Here is a 23,603-nt window from a genome sequence, read left to right as displayed (position 1 = left end):
TGAGTTTTCAACAAAAAATCTATGAGGCAAATTATAAAAACAAACACAAAAGTATGCAACAATTTGGGAAAAATAGCTAACAAAATATATCCCTGAGCAGGACCAGATATTAGACTTAAAAAACAAAAGTTGAAAATCAGCTGTATTTGTATATTTAAAGAATTAAAAGGATTTGGGGTAAAATAAAGGACAAAAGACTATTACATCTCATCAAATATTTAACACTAACAAAGAGAAATAATGTAAAAGTAACAAATGGAAACTCATTCTGAAATTAAAAAGTTAATTATGTGACATTTTTTAAAATGTTGGAAAAGATCAACAACAGAGTATTTAAAGAAATGTCACTAGAGATTGTCCATTCTCATGAAGAGAGGGAAAATGAAAGGAGAAAAATAAACAGAGCTTCAATAGCTGAGATACTGGTGATCCTATCAACATTTGCACAAAGGAATCCAGAGAAAGAAAAGAAACAGAAAAAAAAATCATTTAAAGTAAGGATGAAAATTAATCTAAACTTACAAGAAGTTCAGTGACTCCAAGATTAAACACACAAAGATTCACATCTAGATTCTTCATAGCGAAGTTGACAAAAGTCAAAGAAAATCTTGAAAGCAGTGAAAGAAAAACAATTTATCACATACAAGGGATCTTCAATAGGATTAACATTTGACTTCTCTTCAGAAACCATGGAGTTCAGAAGACAAGAAAATGGGGTCTTTGAAATGCTGTAAGAAAAGATTTTTCAACAAGATACTGTATATCTAGCAAAACACCCTTCAAAAAGTAATGGAGCCACTAAGACATTCCAAGATAAATAAAACTGATAAAATGTGTTGCTAGCAGACCTGTCCTACATGAAATACTAAAGGACTTCTTTAGGCTGAAATTATAGCTTACTAAATAGTGATACAAAGTCTACATGAAGAAGTACAGATTGGTTAAATGAAGGTAACTACATGGATAAATACAGAAGAGAGTATAAATGTATTTGGTAAAACTTTTATTTTATATTATTTAAAAGAAAACTGGATAAAAAAGTAATTATAAATCTATGTTAACTATCTGACATAGAGTATAAAGACAAATAGGTGAGGTTTGGTTTTTCTTATAAATGTCAGGCTAATTCACTATTTGAAAGCCAATTAATGTAATATGCCATGAAGGAAATTGTATCATTTCTATAATAGATATAGAAAAAAAATCTGAAAAAATCAAATATATTTACATGATTAAAAATAAAACAACACAATATAAATTGAAAAGAATTTCTTCAATCTGGTATCTGTTGTTCAGTCACTCAGTCCTGTCTGACTCTTTGTAACCCTATAGACTGCAGCATGCCAGGCTTCCCTGTCCTTCACCATCTCCCAGAGTTTGGTGAAACTTGTGTCCATTGAGTCAGTGATGCCATCCAATCGTCTCATCCTCTGTGGTCCCCTTCTCCTGCCTTTAATCTTTCCCAGAATCAGGGTCTTTTCCAATGAATTGGCTCTTTGTATCAGGTAGCTAAAGTGCTTAATCTGATATAGGCCATCTATTAAAAAAAAAATCACAGCTAGCATCATAATTAATGAGGAAATTTACTGCTTTCCTTCCTAAGATCAGGAACAAGACAAGGATTTCTGTTCTTGCCACTTCCACTGTACATTTTAATGGCAATTCTAACCAGAAAAATCAGGTTAGAAAGTGAACTAAAAATCATACAGTTTGTAAAGGAAAAAGTAAAACTATCCCTATTTGCAGCTGACACGCTATTCTTCACAGAAAATCCCAGAGAATACAGTGAAATACTATGAGAACTAAGATATAAGTTGAGCAAATTTATTGAATACAAGATTGATAACACAGCTCAAGTATACTTCTATATATCAGCCATAAACTACTAAAAATGAAATTTAAAAATATTTGCAGTAGCATCAAAAAGAATACTTTGGATAGTCAACAAAAGACATTCAAGATGCATATACTATAAGCTAAAAATTATCTTTTCCAGAAACTAAAGGTCTGAATAAATGTAAATATACCCCATGTTCATGAATTGAAAGAGTTAATATTGTTAAAATGTCAAGAATTATCAAATATATTTATATATTTTATGCAATTTCTAATCAAATCTCAGTTGTCTTACAAGTTTATCCAAAATTATTCATGGAAATTCATTATCCAGAATTGGTAAAATAATTTTCAATCAAAAGAAAAAAATGAAGGGCTCATTTTGAAAATTAATAGGTATAGACATACAGATCATTGGAATAGAACTGACAGTCCAGAAATAAATTCTTATGTTTATTTATGACAGATTCATTCTCAACAAGGATGTAGAGATAATCTAAAGGAGAAAGTAACCATTTCAACAAATTGTTTCTGGATTACTGGATATCCAAATGCAAAAGAACTAATTGAACTTCTCCACACTATTAAAAAAAAAAAACACTATTAAAAAAATCACTGAACAATCACTAAACTATTACATCTAAAAGTACAATACTCAAATAAAACCCAAGAGTCCATTTACACTATGTTTAGCAATGGCTTCTTAGATCTGAGGCCAAAAGTCAAAATAACAAACTAATTAATTTACATCAAAATTAAAAGCTTTCCTACTTCAAAGGCCATCATGAAGGAAGTGGAATGAAAACTCTAAGACAGTAGAAAATATTTACAACTAAATTACTGACAGGACAGTGCATCTAAAATACACAAATACTTTTCACAAATCAATGATTAAGATGACTCAATGAAAATTATGCAAAGGGTTTAAATAGAAGTTCTCCAAAGAGGGTATGCATTAAGGAGATGTAAATAAAAATCAAAATGAACTACCACTTTATATCCATTAGGATGGCTGCACAGCAACAGATGTTGGTAAAAATGGAGAAATGGAGACTCACACATTGCTGGGGGAATGGAAAATGGTGCAACTGCTCTCTTAAACAACTTGGCAGTTCTTCAAAAGCAAAACATAAGGTTCAACACTACTCAGAAATTTCACTCCTGGTTGTATGCCCAAATGAAATGAAAACAATTATCATCACAAAAACATGTGCACTGATGTACTTAGCAGAATAATTCATAAAAAGCAGTAGAAGAAATTAAAATGTTTATCACCTCATGAATGAATAAGTAAAGTGTGACAATGTAATATAATTTAGTAATATAATTTAGCAATACTAAGGAAAGACAGAGATAAGCTACTTCATGGACAAACCATGAACACACTATAAGTGAAAGAAGCCAATTACAAAATACCCATACATTACATAATTCTACTTATACAAACATAGAAAAAGGCAGAGGAACCAGAGATCAAACTGCCAACATCCATTAGATCATTTGCAAAAGCAAGAGAATTCCAGAAAAACATCTACTCCTGTTTCATTGACTACACTAAAGCCTTTGACTGTGTGGATCATGACAAACTATGGAGAATTCTTCAAGGGATGGGAATATCAGACCGCTTTATCTGCCTCCTGAGAAACCTGCCTGCATGTCAAGAAGCAACAGTTAGAACTGGACATGGAAAAATGAACTCATTCCAAATTGTGAAAGGAGTATATCAAGCCTGTTGCTACCCTGTTTTTCTGTTTTGTTACCTTGCTTATTTAACTTATATGCAGAGTACATAATGTGAAATGCCAGGCAGGATGAAGCACAAGCTGGAATCAAGATTGCCGGGAAAAATATCAATAACTTCAGATATGCAGATGACACCACCCTTATGGCAGAAAATGAAGAGGAACTAAAGAGCTTCTTGATACAGATGAAAGAGAGGAGAACAAAAGAACCACTTGATGAAGGTGAAAGAGGAGAGTGAAAACTCAGCATTCAGAAAATCAAGATCATGGCATCCAATCTGCTCACTTCATGGCAGATAGATGGTGAAACAATAGTAACAGTGACAGACTTTATTATCTTGAACTCCAAGATCATTGCAGATGGTAATCTCAGCCATGAAATTAAAAGACACTTGCTCCTTGTAAGAAAAGCTATGACCAACCTAGACAGCATATTTAAAAAGCAGAGACATTACTTTGCCAACAAAGGTCGATATGGTCGAAGCTATGATTTTGCCAGTAGTCATGTATGGATGTGAGAGTTGGACTATAAAGAAGGCTGAACGTTGAAGAATTGATGCTTTTGAACTGCAGTGCTGGATAAGACATTTGGGAGCCCCTTGAGCTGCAAGGAGATCTAAACAGTCCATCTTAAAGGATATCAGTCCTGAATATTCTTTGGGAGAACTGATGCTGAAGCTGAAGTTCCAATACTTTGGCCACCTGATGGGAAGAGCTGAATCATTAGGAAAGACCCTGATGTTGGGAAAGAGTGAAGGCAAGATGAGAAGGGGACAACAGAGGACAAGATGGTTGGATGGCATTACCAACTCAGTGTATGTGAGTTTGAGCAAGCTCTGGGAGATGGTGAAGGGAAGCCTGGGAAGCCTGGCATTCTGCAGTCCATGGGATTGCAGAGTCAGACACAACTGAGCGACTGAACAATAGCAACTTATACAAAATGCCCAGAATAGGCAAATCTCTAGAGACAGAAAGCAATTCAGTGTTTTCATAGGTCTGGGGGATAAGTAAAAGAAAGTAACTGTTATTGGGTATTGTTGTTGTTCAGTCATGTTCAACTCTTTGCGACCCCATGGACTGCAGCATGCCAGGCTTCCTTATCCTCATCAGCTCCCAGAGTTTGCTCAAACTCATTTCCAGTGAGTCAGTGATGCCATCCTACAATCTCATTCTTCTGTTGCCCCTTCTCTTCCTGCCCTCAGTCTTTCCCAGCACCAGAACCTTTTCCAATGAGTCAGCTTTTCTCAAGTGATAAATATTTGTTTTCCTCTGAGAGTGAAATGTTTTAAAAGTAAAACCTGGTGATGGCTAGAGAAGTCTCTAAATATATTATACCATTGAACTGTATACTTTAAAAAGCTGAATTTTATGATATGTGAAGCATATCTCTGTTCAGTTCAGTTCAGTTCAGTCCCTCAGTCATGTCTGACTCTTTGCGACACCATGAATTGCAGCACGCCAGGCCTCCCTGCTCATCACCAACTCCCGGAGTTCACTCAGACTCACGTTTATCAAGTCAGTGATGCCATCCAGCCATCTCATCCTCAGTCATCCCCTTATCCTCCTGCCCACAATCCCTCCCAGCATCAGAGTCTTTTCCAATGAGTCAACTTTTCGCATGAGGTGGACAAAGTACTGGAATTTCAGCTTCAGCATCATTCCTTGCAAAAAATCCCAGGGCTGATCTCCTTCAGAATGGACTGGTTGGATCTCCTTCCAGTCCAAGGGACTCTCAAGAGTCTTCTCCAACACCACAGTTCAAAAGCATCAATTCTTTGGCACTCAGCCTTCTTCACAGTCCAACTCTCACATCCATACATGACCACAGGAAAAACCATAGCCTTGACTAGAGGGAACTTAGTCAGCAAAGTAATATCACTGCTTTTGAATATGCTATCTAGGTTGGTCATAACTTTTCTTCCAAGGAGTGAGCGTCTTTTAATTTCATGGCTGCAGTCACCATCTGCAGGGATTTTGGAGCCCAGAAAAATAAAGTCAGCCACTATTTCCACTGGTTCCCCATCTATTTCCCATGAAGCGATGGGACCGGATGCCATGATCTTCGTTTTCTGAATGTTGAGCTTTAAGCCAACTTTTTCACTCTCCACTTTCACTTTCATCAAGAGGCTTTTTAGTTCCTCTTTACTTTCTGCCATAAGGGTGGTGTCATCTGCATATCTGAGGTTTTTGATATTTCTCCCAGCAATCTTGATTCCAGCTCATGCTTCTTCCAGCCCAGCGTTTCTCATGATGTACTCAGCATATAAGTTAAATAAGCAGGGTGACAATATACAGCCTTGATGTACTCCTTTTCCTATTTGGAACCAGTCTGTTGTTCCATGTCCAGTTCTAACTGTTTCTTCCTGACCTGCATTCAGATTTCTCACGAGGCAGGTCAGGTAATCTGGTATTCCCATCTCTTTCAGAATTTTCCACAGTTTATTGTGATCCACACAATCAAAGGCTTTGGCATAGTCAATAAAGCAGAAATAGATGTTTTTCTGGAACTCTCTTGCTTTATCCATGAGCCAGCAGATGTTGGCAATTTGATCTCTGGTTCCTCTGCCTTTTCTAAAACCAGCTTGAACATCAGGAAGTTCATGGTTCACGTATTGCTGAAGCCTGGCTTGGAGAATTTTGAGCATGACTTTACTAGCATGTGAGATGAGTGCAATTGTGCGGTAGTTTGAGTATTCTTTGGCATTGCCTTTCTTTGGGATTGGAATGAAACCTGACCTTTTCCAGTCCTGTGGCCACTGCTGAGTTTTCCAAATTTGCTGGCATATTGAGAGCAGCACTTTCACAGCATCATCTTTCAGGATTTGAAATAACTCAACTGAAAATTCCATCACCTCCACTAGCTTTGTTTGTAGGGATGCTTTCTTTTTTTTTTAATTTACATTTTATTAAAATGACATCTATAGAAGCAAAATATCTAAATACATATTATCTGTTCCACCTATCATGTGAATTGCTCTGTCACAAGTCTTAGCTTATTATTACTACTTAAAATTCAGCTCATCCTGACTAGATTCCTGGGCCAATCTTCTCAAATACTTGTTTTATTATAAATTTCCTTTTATTTAAACAACTGTCAGTTAGTAATAATACAGGATTAAGACTGGTTAATTAACAACTGAGAAATTATAAGGAAAATGTAATTATTGGGTTAGAAAATACAGCATTCAGCAGAGCAAATTTCAAGAGTGAACATACAGACCCTTATGTTTCTGAAAAGGCTGAATCGCACAGCCCAACACAATGAGAGTCAAACAAGCAAAAAAAAAGAAGGGAGGGGCCACAAGAGGCAAAGTATTTTATTCTAGTGTCCCCTAAATTGACTGTCGAAGTAAAAAGTTTCTACATTAAAAAAGTTTATATAAATTATATGAATAGTAATTTTCATAAAAGTCAAAATGAAACATTCTGCATAGGACAAAAGATATGCCTAAGCAACATACCATATTTGCACAAGGCCACTGAATGTCATGGGTACTACTAACAAATGAAAAAGCTTAAGTCTATGGCAGACTGAGCAAAGATTTCAGTTTGGTATTCCATAACCCCAAGACTATAAACTACTCTTACTATACAAAAGCTCTAATGACATACAGAGTTTTTTGTAGGAACTCTCGTGCTTCTGGTTGGCACATTATCTACTCTTTAATATGTGAAAGTAATACAGACAGTTGTGAGAGGCTGTGCAAAACTATTGTATTTACAAAAATGGCATAAAAGTGAATTCAACAGTCGATGCACATGCACACTTCATTCACATCTTCAATGACAAAAGGTATTCTGAACACTATAGAACTGAACGAGAACACTAGCTTCAACAGCAGCTGTTAAGCAATAGAGTCACGTAAGTTACATCAGAATGGGCAAATATTGCCCAAGTAAAGTTCTATTGTTAAAGCTGAAACAGATTTAAGGCCATTCAAGTTCAAGCACAGGATACAAATCTTTTGGAGCCCCATTTATTTGTGTTTGAAATATGTGACCTTTCTTATAACTTGTGGTCTTAAACTTCTGTTTTACAAAACCCAAAAGGAAAATCCAGAAGAAACCAACAATAGAGGTTATATCAAATAAGAATAACATACAAAGCTATAGTTAAGATGAATTAAAGAAAGCCAACATTAAAACTGCAAAACTTGTTAGTTACTTGTTGGATCCAGCCCTACACTAGAAGTTAGGTAATATATACAATTATTTTCAAGTAGATTACTTTATGTTGCTCTAACATGTTCTTTTCATCAGTGCACTGTTAAACTAATCAAAAACTCTACACATGTATATTCCCTTAAAATAGCAGCACACACTACCGCTACCTGCAAAGCCATCACTCTCAAACGACATAGGGAGTAAAAGGAAATAAAAAGCAGGGGAGTAACATATTAAGGAGAAATAATGGGAATTAGAAGATTCATGCAGTTCAGCTCTTTTTAATCAGCCAGCCAGTTTGCTAGCAACAAGAGATGGTTTCCCTTGAGGAAGGTCCTGTGGAGTGGGAATGTGGTCACCAGTGACCTCTGTCTTATCCGGGGTTGCAGTAGGAAGTTGCTTGTTCTTCATTTTTGCTTTAGCCATGTTGTAATCCCCAGAATCAAAATATTTTTGCCCTTTCTGCAATCGTTTCCTTAAAATATAGGAACCTCCAGGCTTTTGTCCCAAATGAGGATACCTTGCTTTTAATTTTGCCTCTTCAGCTTTCTCTGGACTAGTCACTTTATCTTCCATTTCCTTCTGCTCCTCCGCGGAGGCTGCCTCGGGGACTTCCGCAGACATACTGCTCCCTCTTACTCCGCTTCTTCCTGTAGGGATGCTTTCTAAGGCTCACTTGACTTCACATTCCAAGATGTCTGGCTCTAGATGAGTGATCACACCATCGTGATTATCTGGGTCGTGAAGATCTTTTTTGTACAGTTCTTCTGTTTATTCTTGCCACCTCTTCTTAATATCTTCTGCTTCTGTTAGGTCCATACAGTTTCTGTCCTTTATTTAGCCCATCTTTGCATGAAATGTTACCGTGGTATCTCTAATTTTCTTGAAGAGATCTCTAGTCTTTCCCATTCTGTTCTTTTCCTCTATTTCTTTGCACCAATCGCTGAAGAAGGCTTTCTTATCTCTTCTTGATATTCTTTGGAACTCTGCATTCAGATGCTTATATCTTTCCTTTTCTCCTTTGCTTTTCGCCTCTCTTCTTTTCACAGCTATTTATAAGGCCTCCCCAGACAGCCATTTTGCTTTTTTGCATTTCTTTTCCATGGGGATGGTCTTGATCCCTGTTTCCTGTACAATGTCACAAACCTCATTCCATAGTTCATCAGGCACTCTATCTATTAGATCTAGGCCTTTAAACGTAAAATTGCAAAAAGTGACTTTCATCTTTTAACTTTTCTGTCTCAGAACTTTAGATATAATATTTATTTTGATGTTATTTCAGTATTGATATTTTAAATTAATAATTTTTAAAAAACCAATCTTTCCAAGGCTTACTTATTATTACTTCATTAATATATTTTTCTGTAAAAGATTAGATATTTGCTTCCAATTAGCCCAATATTTTAATAACACCAAATGGTCTTTGGAATCCAAAATATTCATATACACTTTGTTTCTTTTCCTTTTAGCTTATATATCTTCCTCCATAAAATGAATGTAAACTTTTGCTAAGACATCTGAAACCAAGGACTTATTGAGAATATATCTTTAATTTTGTCCTTGTGGCAAGACGGAGTTCCTGTGACTTAGAAAAAAAAATGAAAAAAGAAATGCATCCCCTTAATATCTATTCCAGCTTATCTATCTATCTCCTACTGTTTGAAATCTAGACGCAGTTACCTTCTCCAACCTTTTGAGACTATCACTCTCTTTCATGCATCTAACGAATGAATGCATGGAGTTTTCTCTTTCCCCCATAATCTTTCTAAAAACAACACATAAAATCAACAGACGCTGTTTCGGCTCTTTTGAAACCAACTCTTCTATACATTGTGGACTTTGTCTGTGTTTGAAGTGCTTTTATTATTGCAGAAATAATTTTCACATGTTTTCCAAAACACAATATGTGTCCACTTTTTAGGCTAATATGTCTTCTTAGTAAGATGAATATTGCTTTCAATTCTAGCTTTATGAGTTTTTTAAAATCATGATTTTTTTTGAATTGTATAAAATTTGGTAAAATTTGCATTTTATCATGCCATTTCTACCTCTATAAAAGGGGGTCATAAGGTTTTCCTTCTTTGCTTTTTTAATATGTGAATTACATTGATTGGCATTTGAATGTAAATATAGCTTTACATATAACCCTCACATATCCTTTGCATATTGTCACCCTGATTATTTAACTTATATGCAAAGTACATCATGCAAAATGCTGGGCTAGATGAATCACAAACTGGAATCAAAATTGCCAGGAGAAATATCAATAACCTTAGATATGCAGATGACACCACTCTTATGGCAGAAAGTAAGGAGAAATTAAAGAGCTTCTTGATGAAAGTGAATGAGGAGAATGAAAAATCTGGTTTAAACCTCAACATTCAAAAAACAAAGATTATGGTATCCAGTGCCATCAGTTCATGGCAAATAGATGGGGAAAAAATGGAAACAGTGACAGACTTATTTTTGTTGGACACCAAGATCACTGCAGATGGTGACTGGAGCCACAGTGTTAAAAGACACTTGCTCCTTGGAAGAAAAGCTATGACCAACATAGACAGTATATCAAAAAGCAGATATTTCTTTTCTGACAAAGGTCCATCTAGTCAAAACTATGGTCTTTTTCAGTAGTCACATATGGATGTGAGAGTTGAAGCATAAAGAAAGCTGAGCACTGAAGAATTGATGCTTTTGAACTGTGGTGTTGGAGAAGACTCTTGAGAATACCTTGAACCACAAGGAAGTCAAACCAGTCAGTCCTAAAGGTAATCAGTCCTGAATATTCATTGGAAGAACTGATGCTGAAGCTAAAGCACCAATATTTTGGCCACCTGATGGGAAGAGCTGACTCACTGGAAAGGACCCTGATGCTAGGAAAGATTGAAGGAAGGAGGAGAAGGGGAAGACAGGATAAGATGGTTGGATGGCATCACCAACTTGATGGATATGAGTTTGAGCAATCTTCGGGAGTTGGTGATGGAGAGCGAAGCCTGGCGTACTGTAGTCCATGGAGTCACAAAGAGTCAGACATATCTGAGAGATGGAACTGGACTGAACTGAGAACTTTGCATTCTCAGTATAAATCTTACTTGATCATGGTATATTATTTTATTGTCAGCTTTGCTTTTCTAATATATTAGTAAATGAAAAAAATAATCCTTCCAGAAGGACTATTGCTCTGTGTTTATTTTCCTTAAAATTCTTTTTCTACCTTTGATATCAGAGCAATGTTAACCTCATATATGAGTTAGAATATTCTTTATCTTTTTTTTCCCATTTGTCCATTTCTTCTCTCTTAAATTATATTCTGTATACCAAAAATTGATTAGTCTAATTTTTTAAAAGAAGAATAAACTTTGAGTTCTCACATTTTATGATTTTAAAGCTTATTACAAATCTACAGTAATCAAAAGAATGTGGCACTGGCATAAAGACAGAAATATATACAATAAAATAAAATACTTTGGAAATAAACCCTCACATATACAGTCAAAGAATTTGGACAAAGGTGCCAAGACCTTTCATTGTGGAAAATAAGCATAGAATTACTATTACTATTTGATTCAACAATTTCACTATGGGTGTAGATACTCAAAATAATTGAAAACAGAAATTCAAACAAAAATTTGTACAGTTATGTTCATACCAGCACTATTCTCTATAGCCCAAATGAAGAGGAAATGCAGTTGCCCATTAACAGATTAATGGATAAACAAAATGTAGTATATACAGATAGAATGTTATAATATTATTAAATCTTAAAAAAGGTAGGAGATTCTGGCACATAAAATCATATGGGTAAACTTCAAGGATACTATGATATAAGTGAAATAAGCCTTTCACAGAAAACAAATTCTATGTGATTTCACTAATTTGTCATGCTTAGACTAGTCAAATTCATGGGACAGAAAGTAGAACTGTGGTTGCTAGGGGTGAGGGGAGAGGAAATACGGAGTCAATATTTAATGAATATGGAATTTATTTTGGGGTAGACAAAAAAAATGTTCTGGAAATGACGATGGCAATGAATTTACAAAATGTGAATGTATATAATGTCACTGAATTGCACAGTTATAAATAATTAAAAGAGTAAATTTTGTGCTATGTGTATTTCAATACAAGTAAAAATATGTTTCCAGTAGAGAGATGTTTTTTCTTCATTCTACCATATAATCTATATCTTTTAAATCATTTAAATTAAATGTTATTTTTATGTGATTGAATTAAAATACATCATCTCACTATTTTCTTTTTGTTCCATCTGACTTTCCTTATTTTCTGTCTTCCTTTTTGTAACTAAAACTTTTTTTGACATTCTATTTTGTCTCTCGATTGACCCTGTTGACTAAAACTTTGTGCTCTGAAAATGCTTTTAGCAGTTGTTAAAGGATTTAAAATGTATTACAACAACTTAATTGGAGTCTCATCAAATAATATTTTACGACTTAACCAGTAGTGTAAAGATCTTATAGCACAATATTTCCAATTCCTCTCTTCTATCCCTTTTTCTATTGTTGCTATACACTCCAGTTTTCCATATTTTTAAACAATAATACATTGCTACAATTTTGCCTTAGTTACATTTTAGAGCCATTAAACAAGGAAAGATTCAGTTTCCAGAATTTAGATTTCTTTTTGTGTGTAAAATAAAATGCTCTTTGATACCTTTTTTTTTGTTCCTTGCTGGAGTACTTTTTAATATACCTCATACGGTAATTTTTTCTGGCAATAAATTACCTAAATTTTACTTTATCTGACAGTAATGTTATTTTTCTGAAATTTTAAAGCTAGATCTATATTTTTTTATGATTGCACCATGTTAGAGTGAAGTATTTTATTATTTCATACTATCTCAGGCAGACAATTCATATCAAATTTCTATAACTATCAAAGTGAGTGAAAAGGTTTTCATTTTTGTCCTCATCAACTCCACTATGTTTTAGGCTAGCTGTTCCCAACAAATATCAATAGTATTGTTATTCATAAGTAAGATATTGATTTTATTGCTTCTGTTGCTTTAAAATAACCCTTACAAAACTTAGCCTCTTAAAATAACAACCATTTATTTAAGTCATAATTTTGAGTAGTTTTTATCTAAACAGGCCTCACCTGTTTTCAGAAACCTTGCTCATATCTCTATGGCTATTTACGTTAACTGCAGATTTTCTAGCTCCAATTTACTTCAGTTACATATCATAGAAGTTGGCTATCCATCTGCTGAGGAATCCCAGTTTTCCACAAGAATTCTTATCCACCTGCACCTAAGTCCAATCTTGTTTATATGGTAGCAGCTTTCTGAAAGCAGTACAAGGAAAAGTTTCTAAGGTATCTTGAGATCTGTGTGAAGATTAACAAAAAGACATTCCACCACAAGAGTTGAAACAAACAGAGTTAATGAAGAGACAGAATATTTGGAATTCCTTGCAGCCTCCTCCTTTTCCCTATTGTTAACTGGTCAAATGACTATAAAAACCTCAGCTATCTTCTTTTCTTTTTAAATTCATGAGATTGAATCAAAGCACCTCTAAAACTCTTCCAGATATGTGTTAGAATTCTATCATCATCAACCAGTATTTCAACCTATTTCTCTATCATTTATGATAATGATAAAAATTACCTTTCAGTGGTTGCTACAGTGTAAATTTAATATTTCTCAATGTTTGGGGAGAGAAATCTGCAGAAAACTATGCATTTCCCATGTGCCACAGTGACATAATTTTGAGAATAACATCTATGAGTTTAAAAAGTGTATGACTATATGACTTCAGAATGTCTTTCATTTTGGAGTGCTCACTTATATGGTTGTTGTTGTTTAGTCGTTAAGTCATTTCCGACTCCATGGACTGTAGCCCAGCAGGCTCCTCTGTCCATGGGATTTCCAAAGAAAGATTATTGGAGTGGGTTGTCATTTCCTTCTCCAGCGGAGTGGCGGTGGGGAGGGTGGGTGTCTTCCCAGCCCAGGGATCAAACTCTCCTGCATTGGCAGGTGGATTCTTTACCACTGAGACACCAGAAAAACACCACCTATATGGTGCATACATGCCTGCTATATTCCTATAACCCCCAGGCTCCTCTGTTCATGGTATTTCCCAGGAAAGAATACTGGAGTGGGTTGCCATGCCCTCCTCCAGGGTATCTTCCTGACCCAGGGATCAAAACTGCAACCTCTGTCTCTTAGATCTCTTTCATTGTTAGGTGGGCTCCTTACCACTAGCAACACCTGAGTAGCCCAGCTGTATGGTACTTGCAAGTAAAACTAAGGCTAAGACTTCAAATTTTGGCTGGTAGAACTCCTGTAGTCTTGGAGGTAATGCTTTACCTGAAACATTTAAATGATATTTATTGCATTTACTGTGATGACATTAGAAGAATATGTATTACAAAAAGTTCTAATAACAAAAAATGTCTCTTCATCCGTCTAAGCATGTGCCATTTCAACAATTGTAATTATGTGGAATATATTTCAAAGATAGTTTGGCCCTAAGCAAGACTTAAAATATCTTTTTAGTACTTTAGAAAAATCCAAAATGTTTCCAGAGTATATCTGTCCAATACTATCATGGCATATAAAAAACATTTGCCATAAAAATCAGGCAATCTATTAGTAATTTCAGATGCATAATTGAGTGCCTAATCAAAAAATCATCACGTATTTCAGAAATATGGACTCCATTAAAGAGACTGAATCAAATGAAGAATTAATACCTGATAAAATGTTACTAGTTAGATTGAAATAGTACTTCAAAATGTTATATTATGGTTTGACACTATGTTCATCTCATCATTCTGTTATCTACATCTTCTATCACCCTAAATGATATTTTCACACCATCTTCCCTCTTTTCAATCTACCCGCACACAATCTCTACTATCTATTTATATTGTTGATTTCTGTGTCTCTGCTGCTGCTGCTGAGTCACTTCAGTCGTGTCGGACTCTGTGCGATCCCATAGATGGCAGCCCATCAGGCTCCTCCATTCATAGGATTTTCCAGACAAGAACACTGGAGTGTTCTTCTCCAATGCATAAAAGTGAAAAGTGAAAGTGAAGTTGCTCAGTCGTGTCTGACTCTTAGCGACCCCATGGACTGCAGCCAACCAGGCTCCTCCGTTCATGGGATTTTCCAGGCAAGAGGACTGGAGTGGGTTCCCATTGCCTTCTCTGTGATTTCCATGTCACTGAGAATGTTGAAATAGAATCCTGTTTGCATTTAGAGCAATTAGTGATATGTAAACACTTACTGAGGCTATCGTATTATCTTCTCTATGGCTGTTTTGTAGTTTCACTGTGTCTTTTTCTTCTGTTTCTGCCTGCCTTTGTAAATTGGTGATTTTCCATTTAGGTATTCCATGATTCCCCTTCTCTCTCTTTTGTGAATCTACTTTAGGTTTTTACTTTATGGTTATCAAGAAGCTTACAAAAAATATTTTATTTATAAAACAGTCCATTTTATACTGACAGAAATTTAACTTTGATTGTATATGAAAACTCCACACTTTTACTCCCCCATTTTCATTTTTATTTTTTTACAACACAGTTTACCTCCTATTAAGCTAAAAATTACAGTAGCTATAGTTACCGCAATGTTATTTTCTCTGAATTCTGATAATATGGTTAATTTGTTAACAAACCAACCTAACACAGTTCAGTTCAGTCACTCAGTCATGTCCGACTCTTTGCGACCCCATGAACCGCAGCACGCTGGGCCTCCCGGTCCATCACCAACCCCCAGAGTTTTTTGAAACTCATGTCCATTGAGTCGGTGATGCCATCCAACCATCTCATCCTCTGTCATCCCCTTTTCCTCCTGCCCTCAGTCTTTCCCAGCATCAGCGTCTTTTCAAGTATTTTTAAATCTGTATTTTTTAAAATCTGTATGTTTACCTTTAACCCAGTGTGTGGTGTTCTTTCTTACATTTTCTTGTTACTACATATCAACTTTCATTTTAGCCTAAGAAACTCTTTTAGCATTTCAGACAGGGAGGTCTATTGGAGATGAACTTCCTTAGCATCTGTTTGTATGGAAAAGTATTTCTCTTTATCAGCAAACTAAAGCCATAACACTTTTAAAGGATCATACCCTACAAACAAGTGGAATTTATCTATAAAATGCAAAAATGTTTTGATATCTACAAATAACTAATGTAATAAAACTTTAATACAATGAAATATAAAATATGTGATAATCTCAATATATGCAGAAAAGCATTTGACACAGTACAGCATCGTTTTTGATAAAATCCTTCAACAATGTGTTTGTAGAATAACATAATAAATGTCATATGAAATAAACTGACACTAACATCATAGTCAATAAAGAAAGATTGAAAACTTTTCCTCAAAGATTAGGAAAAATACAGGGCATATACTTTCATCAATTTCATTCAACATAGTACTAGAAGTCTTAGCTGGAATAATCTGGCAAGGCAAAGAAATGAAAACCATCCTAATAAGAAAGAAAGGAGGAAAACTGTCATTATTTGCAGACTAAGTGATTTAATATGCAGAAATTTTTAAAGGCCACACTCAAATACTTTGGAACTTATCAAATAATTCAGTCAAGTTGTAGGATACAATAATTGATATATAGAAATCATTTGGATTTCTACATATGAACAATAAAATATCCATTAAAAATAAGCAAAGAAAATTAACTTATTCACAATATCATCACAAACAATAAACTATTTAGGAGTAAATTTAACTGAGGGAGTAAAAAATCTGTATTACTAAAACTACAAGTTTTGATGAAAGTTATTGAAGAAGATACAAACACATAGGGAATAACCCATATTCATAGATTGTAAGAAGTAATATTGTTAAAATGTCCATATTACATATTAATATTGTTAAAATGTCCATATTAAAAATGTCCATTTAATGCAGTCATTATCAATATTCTAAAGGGATTATTACTTCACAGAAATACAAAAATATAGTAAAATTCTTATAAAACTATAAAAGAGTCTGGGTAGCCAAAGCAATACTGAGAAAGAACAAAGCCAGAGGCATCACCATTTCTGATTTCAAACTATAGTACAAATCTATAGTAATTGAAACAATATGGCACTGGCATACAAATAAATACCACATAGAACAATGAAGCAGAATAGGTAGCCCACATATAATACACACGTGCAAAGTCAACTCCAAGTTGATAAGAGAGCCAGTATCATCTAGTGGGGAAACACTAGTCTCTTCTTGTGTGGAGATAAAAAGGACAACCACATACATAAAAATGACATTGGACCCCTGTCTTATATTGCTCACAAAAATTAACTCAAATGCATTAAAAGTTTAAACTTAAGACCTGTTGCTGTAAAATTCCTAGGAGAAAACACAGGGAAGAAGTCCCCTACATTTGTCTAGGCAATAATTCTTTGGATTAACACCAAAAGCACAAGCAACAAAAGCAAAAATCAACAAGTGAGATTACATCAAACTAAAGTGCTTCTGCCTAGGAAAAGAAACACTAAACACAATGGAAAATAAAGTTTTAGAATCAGAGAAAATATCTGCAAATCATATATGACATGAGGTTAAACTAACAGTAGTTGTTTTGTTTAGTTGCTTAAGTCAATTGTATCTGACTCATTTGTGACCCCATGGACTGTAGCCTGCCAGGCACTCTGTCCATGGTATTACTCAGGCAAAAATACTGGAGTAAGTTGCTATTGCCTTCTCCAAGGGATATTCCTAACCCAGGGATCAGACCCAGGTTTTCTGCTTTGTAGGCGAATTCTTTACAACAGAGTCAATGAGTGTTGTCAAATAATTTTTGTGTTTAATAATCAAGTTATATTGAAATCAAAACATTCAATATTTAAGAAGATAAATATGTATGACAAAATAATCCTTCAGAATATGTGAAATAATGAATGTGTTAAAAGCAGAATGTAAAAAAACTTCTGCTAAAATATATTGTGGTTAAATATTTATGAAGCTATAAACATATGTAATGGATTCAAAGAAATTGCTCATCCTAAAACACAAACATGTTTTTCTAAGTTTTTACTGTAATTTCCATATTGGCACCCAGGAAACTTTCCTAAATTAATCTTCGTTTATGGTTTGGTTATGCCAATTTCCTTTTACACATTTATTAATACCACCTTTCTCTATATACAATTATGTCATTTTAAATTGTGAATCCTATAAATATAAAAGATAGAAAAGCATAATTCTTAAAATATCCTCACAATCTTCATTTAGACCCATCAGATGTAAATGGGTCCACAAACATCAATAAGTTCATATTTAATGCCTGTGTGCATGAGTGCTATCAATGGGGAACTGGATGATCAAGGCAGTGCTAGTGGTAAAGTACTCGCTTGCCAGTGAAAGAGACCTAACAGAGGACACTGGTTCAATCTCTGGGTTGGGGAGATCCCCTGGAGGAGGGCATGGGAACCCACTCCAGTATTCTTGCCTGGAGAATCCCTTGGAGAGAGAAGCCTGGCATACTACCACTCACTGGGTCGCAAAGAGTCAGACATGACTGAAGTGACTTGGCATACATGCATGGACTTCTACTAACCTCCTAATATGTTAACATTTTATGCTTTATATTTCTTTAATAATTTAACATATGCACAGTTGTTAAAAATACAGTTTAAGAACGTGACATTTTGAAAAGACCACTTTAGAGAAAAAGATAAAAGTTTGAATAAAAATTTGTATATATGGCTATCTTTCTTTCCTGAGAATCTGCTTATTAGATAACTTTGCATAATTCCCAATGAATAATTAAAAACAGCTTGATATTAGAATGCAATTTGAAGACAATTGATAAAGTGTAAAAAAAATAGTCCATTTGATATACAAAAGATGACATTTTAATTAGTCCTTGTATTTATAGTTATTCCATTAATATTCATCAGGTATAAACTTCATAAATATTAAATTAGTACATTGTAGTCTCCTTTTAAAAACATGTATTTTTTTTAACCCCTGGGTTTGTAGGTTTAAGAGAAAGTATATACTGACTACAATAAAGTATCTGATATTCCATAGTGAGATGAAATTTGTTATCTCCATCAAAATCTTTCACCTTATTAATATATCAACAAGTATAAACTTGGAATATGATAGAGGACATTAATTTGTTTATTTTTCATAATATGGTTCCAGCCAGGGAAAGATACTCTCCTAGATTGATGGGTTGAAGAAGTATGACTGACACAACCTCAAACTTGGTTGAAATCACAGCCCAAGCTACAGTCAAATCTGGAGAAACTATGTCTATATTAGACCAGTCACAACTTAGCAGCTTACTTTGCCAACAAAGGTCCATCTAGTCAAAGCTATGTTTTTTTTCAGTAGTCATGTAGGCATGGGAGAATTGGAGTATTAAGTAAACTGGGCACCAAAAAATTGATGCTTTTGAACTGTGGTGTTGGAGAAGAATCTCGAGAGTTCCTTGAACAGCAAGAAGATTCAAATCAGTCAGCCTAAAGGAAATCATTCCTAAATATTCATTGGAAGGACTGATGCTGAAGCTGAAACTCTGATACTCTGGCCACCAAATGTGAAGAACTGACTCATTGGAGAAGACTCTGATGCTGGGAAAGACTGAAGGCAGGAAGAGAAGGGGATGACAGAGGATAAGATGGTTGGATGGCATCACCGACTCAATGCATATGAGTCTGAGTAAGCTCTAGGTGTTGGTGATGGACAGGGAAGCCTGGTGTGCTGCAGTCCAAAGCTTTGCAGAGTCAGAAATGAGTGAGTGACTGAACTGAACTGAAACTGAACAGAGTAACCAAAAGATATTCCTTGCATCTTGGTAACTACAATTTCAGGAGACCATCTGGAACCACCAATTTGCAGCAAAATTCTGCAAAGATGCATAGTAATCAAAAACATTCTCACCCTTATAAAGTTACTAAGCCACATATCTTCACCTAGAGCGAAACAAATGATCATTTTACACAAAAGAAGGTGACGGAGGTATGAACTCAGAGGGAAAGAACATGCTTGCTTTTAGTTCAGTTCAGTTCAGTCACTGAGTCGTGTCCAGCTCTTTGCGACACCATGACTGCAGCACACCAAGCCTCCTTGTTCATCACCAACTCCCAGAGCTCACTCAAACTCATGCTCATTGAGTCAGTGATGCCATCCAACCATCTCATCCTCTGTCATCCCCTTCTCCTCCTGCCTTCAATCTTTCCCAGTATCAGGGTCTTTTCCAATGACTCAGTTTTTTGCATCAGGTGGCCAAAGTATTGAAGCTTCATCTTCAGCATCAGTTTTGCCAATGAATATTCAGGACATATTTCTCTTAGAATTGACTGGCTGGATCTCCTTGTAGTCCAAGGGACTCTCAAGAGTCTTCTCCAACACCACAGTTCAAAAACATCAATTCTTCAGTGCTCACCTTTCTTTAAGTCCAACTCTCACATCCATACATGACTACTGGAAAAACCATAGCTTTGACTAGATGGGCCTTTATTGGCAAAGTAATGTCTTTGCTTTTTTAATATGCTGCCTAGGTTGTTCATAGCTTTTCTTCCAAGGAGCAAGGGTCTTTTAATTTCATGGCTGCAGTCAACATCTACGTTGATTTTGGAGCCCAAGAAAATAAAGTCTCTTAATGTTTCTATTGTTTCCTCATCTATTTGCCATGAAGTGATGGGACCAGATGCCATGATCTTAGTTTTCTGAATGTTTTTTTTTTTTTTAATTATTATCTTTTTTTTTTTTTTTTTACTTTACAATATTGTATTGGTTTTGCCATACATCAACATGAATCTGCCATGGGTGCACACATGTTCCCATTCCTGAACCCCCCTTCCACCTTCCTCCCAATACCCTCCCTGTGGGTCATTCCAGTGCACCAGCCCCAAGCATCCAATATGTTGAGTTTTAAGCCAACTTTTTCACTCTCCTCTTTCACTTTCATCAACAGGCTCTTTAGTTCCTCTTCATTTTCTGCAATAAGGGTGGTGTCATCTGCATATATGAGCTTATTGATATTTCTCTTGGCAATCTTGATTCCAGCTTGTGTTTCATCCATGCACTGTTGAAGCCTGGCCTGGAGGATTTTGAGCTTTACTTTGCTAGCATGTGAGATTAATGCAATTGTGTGGTAGTGTGAAAAATCTTTGGCATTGCCTTTCTTTAGGATTGGAATGAAAACTGACCTTTTCTAGTCCTGTGGCCACTGCTGAGTTTTCCAAATTTGCTGAGATATTGAGTGCTTTCCCAGCATCATCTTTCAGGATTTGAAATAGCTCAACTGGAATTCCATCACCTCCACTAGCTTTGCTTGCAGTTATATTTCCTATGGCCCACTTGACTTCACGTTTCAAGGTGTCTGGCTCTAGGTAAGTGATCACACCATCGTGGTTATCTGGGTCATGAAGAACTTTTTTGTATTGCTATTCTGTGTATTCTTGTCACCTCTTCTTAATATCTTTTGCTTCTCTTAAGTCAATACCATTTCTGTCCTTTATTGTGCCCATCTTTGCATGAAATGTTCCCTTTGTGTCTATAATTTTCCTGAAGAGATTGCTAGTCTTTCCCATTCTATTGTTTTCCTCTATTTCTTTACACTGATGACTGAGGAAGGCTTTCTTATCTCTTCTTGCTTTTCTTTGAAATTCTGCATTCAAATGCATATATCTTTCCTTTTCTTATTTACCTTTCACTTCTTTTCTTTTCTTGGCTATTTGTAAGGCCTCCTCAGACAGCCATTTTGCTTTTTAGCATTTTGTTTTCTTGGGAATGGTCTTGATCATTGCCTCCTGTACAATGTCATGAACCTCCATCCATAGTTCTTCAGGCACACTGTCTATCAGATCTAATCCTTTGTATCTGTTTTTCACTTCCACTGTATAATTGGAAGAGCATGAGATGGATGGAGAGCATCAGCGACTCAATGGCCATGAGTTTGAGTAAACTCCGGGAGTTGGTGTAGGACAGGGAGGCCTGGTGTGCTGCAGTCCATGGGGTCACTAAAAGTCAGACATGATGAGCAACTGAACAGAACTTAACTGCATTATTGTAAGGGAGTTGATTTAGGTCATATCTGAATGGTCTAGTGGTTTTCCCTACTTTCTTCAATTTAAGTCTGAATTTGGCAATAAGGAGTTCATGATCTGAGCCACAGTCAGCTCCCTGTTTTGTTTTTGCTGACTGTAAAGAGCTTCTCTATCTTTGGCTACAAAGAATTTAATGCTGCAAAAAAGTAGATGCTTGCTTTAAGAGAATTTAAATTCCATTTATCTCTCAATACCCATTTTTTCCATCTTCATAAAAGCATAGTCCCTGATTTTTAATGTTGCGTGTGGCCAAACAAACTTATAAAAAACTAAACACCAAAATCACAGCAACAGCAACACGAAAATCTTCCAATTTCCAGTCCTCAATGCTACCTGATGAAGGCACACATGAAGTCTTGCTAAGTGGAAGAACAGAGGAGAAGGACCCTGTGTCCCTGGGTGTCAAGGTGCCAACACACAGAAGAGGTTACTTGGCCTCTGAGCTTGTGTAAGTGAGAAAGAAACTTCTACCTGCTTATCTCTCAGTTAAATTTTTTTGTCTTTACAGCTACATATAACTTTAAGAATATAAAAATATTTTAACTTTACTACATCTGTCTCTATTGAGTTTTATATGGTTGGCCTAAAATTATTTTTTATTACCTCAGTACATGGAGCATGTAAAAAAGATCAGTGAGTTGAGAAACAAAATACTGAAAAATTATTCGCTCTTCTGATTTTAACATTCACTGATTTATTTATTACACTTATTTTTAATCTATACCACACAATGGGTTTGTTGTTGTTGTTGTTCTTAGACTCATGAGCTATGTGATTGGAGGCGAGTTGCTGAAAAGTTGTGAATGACCACTTTTAATATCATAGTGGTGGAATCAAAAACCCAACAAAAAGGATGAAAATTGTGTTTTAAAATAAACATCACTAATTTATTTGTTTACATCTATATTCCTCTAAACCTATAGTTTCGATTTCTTTCTCCCCAATACATAGAACAGGCTTCAGATTTTCGTTGTCTCCAGGGAACATATTGTGAGGAATAAACTAGAAAATTTTTCCTTTACAAAACTTGGTACTGTCCTTCACCTTCTACATTCTTTGAAAGTTTGTCTCTCATTTAATCTATTTTATGGCACCTTAGTGCCCTACAGGAGTCTTGCAGTGTCCTATTTATCTTGTCTATGGAGGATTATTTTAAAGTCTAACTGTTTAATAGTGACTAAATATAGTAGAGGGCATGTATTAGGACACATTAAACAAACCTTGTTATTTTGGTGCATGAGATGAAAATATGACTATACATTTGATATGCTGTATTATGCTATTATGTCTGCAAGCCTTTTCAGATTATTCATCAAAAGAATATTTTCTAAATGTGACACTATGTGAAATATATTTTGTTAAATGCCAGGATTTAAAAGTCTTTTAAAACTGGATATTCTTGAAGATGATCAAATGGGGGAAAACATTTTAACAGAAAATTGAAATAAATACGCTTTCATAAACACTTCAATAGATCTATCACTATGTGATATTAGCTCTTTAAAACAGACATCAAACCTTACAAAATAGGTAGACAGGAAAAACGTTTGAGGATTAATGCAACATTAAGTGAAATCCACAGGAGCAGAGTTTAATTACTAAAGGAAACTCAAAGGGATATTGTACCAGAGGAGCTGCTGTGCAATAATCCAGAGATTTGAGAAATTATAACACATTCTGAGAATTTTAAAGCTTAGCATGCTGGAATAATGTATACATATTATGTACCAGTGTAATAGGAGCTAGGAAGAGATATCAAGTATTAAATTTTGAATTGATTTGTTAAGAAATCTAAATTTAGGTTCAATAATTCTTTGGG

At 35.2% G+C, this 23,603-nt stretch overlaps 1 protein-coding gene across 1 annotated transcript; it reads right to left on the bottom strand.

Annotated features, from left to right (window-relative positions):
* Positions 1-8,007: 8,007 nt before the first annotated feature.
* On the bottom strand, positions 8,008-8,369 carry LOC114117287 (cAMP-regulated phosphoprotein 19-like). Its single transcript, XM_042257079.2, has one exon. The coding sequence runs from the start codon at positions 8,364-8,366 to the stop codon at positions 8,028-8,030; it is 339 nt and encodes a 112-aa protein (XP_042113013.1). The 5' UTR covers positions 8,367-8,369; the 3' UTR covers positions 8,008-8,027.
* Positions 8,370-23,603: the final 15,234 nt, after the last annotated feature.

This window comes from Ovis aries, chromosome 12 (assembly GCF_016772045.2).
Source record: "Ovis aries strain OAR_USU_Benz2616 breed Rambouillet chromosome 12, ARS-UI_Ramb_v3.0, whole genome shotgun sequence".
Taxonomy (NCBI): Eukaryota; Metazoa; Chordata; class Mammalia; order Artiodactyla; family Bovidae; genus Ovis; species Ovis aries.
The sequence above is the reverse complement of the archived record's forward strand: the minus strand, read 5'-3'. Positions and strand labels throughout refer to the sequence as shown.

What these genes read in the sequence shown, in the direction of transcription:
- LOC114117287 (XM_042257079.2), bottom strand. Translation starts at nt 8,366, where the DNA reads ATGTCTGCGGAAGTCCCCGAGGCAGCCTCCGCGGAGGAGCAGAAGGAA.